The following is a 7,107-nucleotide window of genomic DNA, read 5'->3' as shown; positions in this document are numbered from 1 at the left end:
TTTTGTTTTTGTGTTACCATATTCCAAGAGTTATAATCTATTGTGTCATCAGCGGAGCTGTGGGTAGGGGAACTGTTTCTGCAGGAAGAATTGGAGTTTTTATTTTTTGGGAGGCAGGATGAACAAAAGCAGCCGTTCTTGCATTTTCTTTTATTTTTTGTTCACAAAAATAACAAGACAATTTTATAGTTCAGATAATTTTGCAGCAATATCATACATGTCATTTTTTCCCATAATAAAGCATTTTATGGAAGGCGGGTTGTTATTTTTTTAATAAACATAATTCATTGTCTCTACAATTTTTTTGGGTCCTATTACGGAACCATTCTTTGTCTACCAGACTAGCGTTCATGGCAGATCTGGGCTTTCCTCTGTCTAACCCCTAGATGTCACAATCAGCATTGACTGAGGTCTTAGGGCTCATGCACATGAACTTATTTTCTTTCCGCTTCCGTTCCTTTTTTTAGTGCACCGTATGTGGAACCATTCACTTCAATGGGTCCGCAAAAACAACGGAAGGTACTCTGTGTGCATTCTGTTTCCGTATTTCCGTATTTCTGTTCCGCAAAAAAGTAGTGCATGTCCTATTATTGTCTGCAAATCACAGTCCGAGGCCCCATTCAAGTCAATGGGTCCGCAAAAAATACAGAACGCACACGGAATACACCGTATGTCATTCGTATTTTGCGGATCCATACTGTAGAAATACTATGCCCAGCCCATATTGCTCATGTGTTTGGTGAAAAGTATCCATTTCCGATCGGCAAAAAACTGATCAAATACAGAAACCATACGGATAGGTTTTGTGAAATAACGAAACGGAAGAGGACTTAAATCAGAGAAAAAAAAAACTCAGATACCAAACAACTGATCCGTGAAAAATGGACCGCAAAACAACGGTCGTGTGCATGAGCCCTTAGGCTGTGTTCACATTGCAGATTTTTTCCAGTTTTTTTAAGCTGAAACTGCCTCCTATTGTTATCAATGAGAATCCGCACTGCCTTTCATGAGGCCGTGGATTATTTATGTGTGGTTTTCCAGGCTGTGCTAAGACATTTCCCAAGTGGACACCACGGGAAACTGCAGCAGGAGTCTGCTTGTGGTTTAGCTTCACTCCATGGGGCTAAACCGCGATCAGCTCCATAACACTGAAATTGAAAAACTGTGGCAGTTTCTGGCACAGAATATGTGATAGATTTAGACACTTTAAAAATCCCTTGTGTGAACATAGCCTTAAGGGGTTAAACATCCAGGATTGGAGTTAACTTTGATCCCAACCATTAGAGCAGGGTCCAGATGCATAATACATAGCTGCAACATAATATTACTATGAGTTCAAAAGTACATAGCTGACATGCGCAATATGTCCCAAAGCAGAAAGGGGTTAAACAGTGGATTATTGCTAGTTTACTGATTACAATGTTTACATAAAGCGAAATTGACAGAAAATGTCAGGAAGTATTATCCTACAATGTCTTCCATCTGCAGGATGTATGTATATTGGTTCCCACGCTGACTCTTCATATAGCATGAAGCCATGGTTTTCTGGTTACTACGAGCAGGTGATGTTTATTGACCAAAGCCTAACAAATAACAGAGAGATAATTCGTATTCTGCTTAACATTGGGCTAATTGCAAATTTTATTTTACTGGTAGTTGCACTTATTGCAGGCAGCAGAATCAGGGTTGTCGACACATTGCAGAGCTTGAACTGGCCTGGTGGTTAAAAAAAAAGTAGAGAATTATATTAGGAAATCAGTTCTTTAATAAAGGAGCATTAAAAGTGTTTTCCCACAATGAACATTTATCAGCTATCTACAGGGGTCCCACAGTTCACTAGAATGAGAGAGGAAAAGCTGTAATTGTGTGAGGGTACAAGGGTAGAAGAAACAGGACAGTTGGCAGCGAAAGCAGGCCTCACAGGCTTCTCCATGAGTGAATAGACAAAGGACTCACAGGCTTCTCCATGAGTGAATAGACAAAGGACTCACAGGCTTCTCTATGCATAGTCATGGGAAGCAGGCCTCACAGGCTTCTGCATGAGTGAATAGACAAAGGACTCACAGGCTTCTCTATGCATAGTCATGGGAAGCAGGCCTCACAGGCTTCTACATGAGTGAATAGACAAAGGACTCACAGGCTTCTCTATGCATAGTCATGGGAAGCAGGCCTCACAGGCTTCTACATGAGTGAATAGACAAAGGACTCACAGGCTTCTCTATGCATAGTCTTGGGAAGCAGGCCTCACAGGCTTCTGCATGAGTGAATAGACAAAGAAGGACTCACAGGCTTCTCCATGAGTGAATAGACAAAGGACTCACAGGCTTCTCCATGAGTGAATAGACAAAGGACTCACAGGCTTCTCTATGCATAGTCATGGGAAGCAGGCATCACAGGCTTCTACATGAGTGAATAGACAAAGAAGGACTCACAGGCTTCTCCATGAGTGAATAGACAAAGAAGGACTCACAGGCTTCTCTATGCATAGTCATGGGAAACAGGACTCACAGGATTCTCTATGCATGGTCATGGGAAGCAGGACTCACAGGATTCTCTATGCATGGTCATGGGAAGCAGGACTCACAGGCTTCTCTATGAGTAATCATAGGAAGAAGGCTTTCTCTATGAGTGGGCAGGGTAGCAGGACTCACAGGCTTTCTCTATGAGTGGGCAGGGTAGCAGGACTCACAGGCTTCTCCATGAGTGAATAGACAAAGAAGGACTCACAGGCTTCTCTATGCATAGTCATGGGAAACAGGACTCACAGGCTTCTCTATGCATAGTCATGGGAAACAGAACTCACAGGCTTCTCTATGCATAGTCATGGGAAACAGGACTCACAGGCTTCTCTATGCATGGTCGTGGGAAGCAGGACTCACAGGCTTCTCTATGAGTAATCATAGGAAGCAGGATTTTCTATGAGTTGGCAGAGTAGCAGGACTCACAGGCTTCTCTAAGCATGGTTGTGGGAAGCAGGACTCACAGGCTTCTCTATGAGTAATCATAGGAAGCAGGATTTTCTATGAGTTGGCAGAGTAGCAGGACTCACAGGCTTTCTCTATGAGTGGGCATGGTAGCAGGACTCACAGGCTTCTCTATGATTGAGCAGAAACAGCAGGACGCACAGGCTTTCTACATGCATGCACAGAGAAAACAGAACTCACAGGCTTTCTCAATGTGTCATAGCAGCATTTAAGCTTTTTATATGGAAATACTGAATCAAATTATAGAATACTGTATATCCCCAGTGCCATATAGGATACTGAATTTGTATAGGAGTCTTGACAGATGTACTTTATAGCTCTGTACATGTTAAGAAACAGAAACCACAAAGTAGTGCTGGATCTGTCACTTAAAATGACAAATGGCTCTGTATGATATAAAAATTGTGCTGTACAAAGCTGTTTTTCCATCAAATATGAGGTTCCAGATGTAAACAGAAAAATTAGATTTTTACCAGGGTGGACACTGCAATGTGTCACCAATACGTCATTCAGTAAACCTAACTGGTGTACTTACCTGTAGTTGTCAATGCAGGAATATTTCAGCTTGTGCTCTTCAATATAATGTTCTAGTTCCACTAAGGATGTGCTGTTACATGAATTTCTGAAATAAAAGTCATATTTACTGCTTAGAAATACAGACATCTATACAGAAGGCATTCTGTGCAAAAGATCAGCAGTCTCATGGTGTAGTGTGAACCAAGTGTAAGATTAAAGGGCCTCTGTCAGCATGCTTAACCCTATTAAACCAGGCACATTGCCTGGTAGGGTTGATCATGCTGATTAAAACAATCCCTTATTTATCTTTGTAGGTTGAAGTGTTCCTGAGATATGAGGACACAGTGCCTGCACTGTGACTCACTAATAATGATTGGTGGTCCAGCATTAATGTGTCATATGGAGTCACTGGTATCAGTGGGTTTTATCAAAATCATCCATCAGGCATTCCCCAAGGTACTGTGGCTTATGTATATGGATTCATTGGTGGCAGTGGAGCCTCCACAAGGGGAGCGACCACTGTTCTATCCTGTCGGCAGCTGTGATCCAGCCTGTTTTAAAAGCTGTTCTATATCTGCAGCTTCAAGATACTTAGGGGGACATTTATTAAGACCGTCAATGAAATCGCTCTCTGCGCTGCTGGCGGATGCACCAAAGTTATGTAAAAGCGCAGGCCTGCCGCTGGCCATGCGACATGCTTTAAACTACACTCCTATCAACAAAGTTTAGCACATTGCTGACACGGAAGTACAAAATTATATATTTATTGAAAAACATATAAAGCCAGATAAAACCCACATAAAAACCCCTGAGGAAGCTGCCTCTCTTGAGGAAGCTGACGCGAAACATGCATCAGGGTGCATTGTGGAGGTGCCATTCAGGCTGGTCAATGTCAGTATAGCACTGACCTAAAAATGCAATGCGCTATAGGGATAGTACATTATATTTAATAGAAATCAAAATATTGCCTATTATAGTCACCTTGTGGGACTAGTAAGTGGTAAATAAAAAGTTAAAAAAAAATGTATTAAATAAAAAAACAATAAAAAATAAGGTTTTTTTTCCATTGAAAATGCGCTTTTCAATGCAAAAAATTGCAAAATCAAATCTCCCCCACATGTTTGCTATCACCGCCTCTGTAAAGACCCACACTACACAAATATCACTTAAATTATCCCCTATGGTGAATGGCGTAAAAAAAAAATTTCATAACAAGCGATCAAAGAGCGCAATTTTACCCAAAATGATACCAATGAAAACTACAATTGTCCCACAAAAATCAAGCCCTCATACAACTCCATAGAAAGAAAAATAAAAAAGTTATGGGTCTTAGGAAGCGGCGTTGCAAAAAGATTTTTTTTTTTTTTTAAGGGGTTTTATTGCACAAAAATAGTACTTAGGGGGACAGTGTGCAAAGCAGTAATCAAAGCAAAAGGTGGCTACTTTGAAGAACCTAGAATATGACATATTTTCAGTTGTTTCACACTTTTTTGTTATATATATAATTCCACATGTGTTAATTCATAGTTGTGATGCCTTCAGTGTGAATCTACAATTTTCATAGTCATGAAAATAAAGAAAACTCTTTGAATGAGAAGGTGTGTCCAAACTTTTGGTCTGTACTGTATATATATATATATATATATATGTGTGTGTATGTGATATCTGTCATTATAATCCTGTCTGTGATAAGGATATAACTGTTTTAAAATTAACTGTACTTTGTACAGTGCTGTCCATAATTATTCATACCCCAGGCAAATTTTGACTTAATGTTACTTTTATTCAACCAACAAGTAATTTTTTGACGGGAAATGACATAGGTGTCTCCCAAAACATAATAAGACGATGTACAAGAGGCATTATTGTGGGGAAAAAAAACATTTCTCAGCTTTTATTTACATTTGAGCAAAATGTGTCCAGTCCAAAATTATTTGGCTATTACAGCAATCAAATGCTTTGTATAATTGCAGACCAGCTTTTTGCAGGTCTCCACAGGTATTTTTGCCCATTCATCTTTAGCAATGAGCTCCAAATCTTTCGGTTGTAGGGTCTTCTTGCCATCACCCTGATCTTTAGCTCCCTCCACAGATTCTCAATTGGATTCAAGTCTGGACTCTGGCTGGGCCACTCCAAAACATTAATGTTGTTGTCTGCTAACCATTTCTTCACCACTTTTGCTGTGTGTTTTGGGTCATGGTCATGCTGAAATGTCCACTGGTGCCCAAGGCCAAGTTTCTCTGCAGACTGCCTGATGTTGTCGTTGAGAATCCTCATGTATTGTTCTTTTTTCATGGTGCTGTTTACTGTGATTAGGTTCCCTGGTCCATTGGCTGAAAAACCCCCCCAAAGCATTAGGTTCCCACCACCGTGTTTGACAGTGGGGATGGTGTTCTTTGGGTTCAAGGCTTCTTCTTTTTTACGCCAAATGAAGGAAACATCATTGTGACCAAACAATTCAATTTTTGTTTTATCTGACCATAACACAGAAGACCAGAAGTCTTCTTCTTTGTCCAGATGAGCTTTTAAAAAGGCCAAGCGAGCTTTTGTGTGCCTTATCTGGAGAAGTGGCGTCCTCCTTGGTCTGCATTGTGCAGTGTCCGTTGGATTGTCTGCCTTGAGACATTGCCACCAGCAGAGCCCAGATTAAGCCCAGATGGCCTTGGTGGTGATACTTGGATTCTTTTTCACCTCTCTAACTATCCTCCTGGCCAGCACAGGCTTCTGACCACGTCCTCTGAGATTTTCCACAGTGCGGAACATCTTGTATTTTTTGCTCAAATATAAATAAAAGCTGAGAAATGTTTTGTTTTCCACAATAATGCCTCTTGTACATTGTCTTATTATCTTTTGGGAGATACCTATGTAATTTCACTTAAAAAAATGACTTGCTGGTTGAATAAAAGTAACTTTAAGTCAAAATTTGCCTGGGGTATGAATAATTATGGGCAGCACTGTAAGTAGTGGTGCCCATTGTTAGGTCTAGTGGCCAAAGCAAAATCTGCTGAACTTTTTAAAACATAGTGACATGGGAAATATAAAATAATATTACCAAAAATTCTTTAAATGTATGTTTAACAAAAAACTTGATTTAAATAATAGGTCATTTTCTGATTAAACATTCCCTTTAATTTGAGCGTATGAGTGACATACCATTGAGATCAATGTCTCTGTCATGACTTTATTCTGCCCTCAGTGATGGGAGCATTAAAGCGGTATTCCGGGATTGGAGAGATTGGTGTAAGTGTACTATAGTGACATATATATTACACACATGTATGTTTTACCTTTGCCACACATTTCTGAAGCCCCATTTTGATATAGCAAATTCTTAGTCGGAAGTGACTATTTTCTTATACTCAGTGATGTACCGGGTCCCTTGCAGGCGAGCAAAGCCTCTTCTTCCACTTTGCAGGGAGCCCGGTGACGTCACCGTGAGTCTAAGTAATTATGCAGAGCACACGGAGGGGCGGCAACTAGGCTGGCAGACATCGCGCTAAGCCACGCTCCTCTGATCTGGTGACATCACCGGGCATGGAGCTTTCCAATGAATGAAGGAGGCAGATTACTGTGCTACTTAGCATAGAAAACTCCTCCTATGTAAATT

General features: G+C 40.6%; 1 protein-coding gene across 1 annotated transcript in view; it reads right to left on the bottom strand.

Annotated features, from left to right (window-relative positions):
• Positions 1-624: 624 nt before the first annotated feature.
• Positions 625-7,107, bottom strand: part of LOC122931523 (ADP-ribosyl cyclase/cyclic ADP-ribose hydrolase 1-like) — a 98,830-nt gene continuing 92,347 nt past the window's right edge. The window contains exons 7-8 of the mRNA XM_044285616.1: positions 3,520-3,606; positions 625-1,716 (exon numbers count right to left, since the gene is read on the bottom strand). Coding sequence (XP_044141551.1) covers positions 1,647-1,716; positions 3,520-3,606 — 157 coding nt within the window. The 3' untranslated portion in view covers positions 625-1,646. The remainder of the gene's footprint in view (positions 1,717-3,519; positions 3,607-7,107) is intronic.

Source organism: Bufo gargarizans, chromosome 1, assembly GCF_014858855.1.
Source record: "Bufo gargarizans isolate SCDJY-AF-19 chromosome 1, ASM1485885v1, whole genome shotgun sequence".
NCBI lineage: Eukaryota > Metazoa > Chordata > Amphibia > Anura > Bufonidae > Bufo > Bufo gargarizans.
The sequence above is the reverse complement of the archived record's forward strand: the minus strand, read 5'-3'. Positions and strand labels throughout refer to the sequence as shown.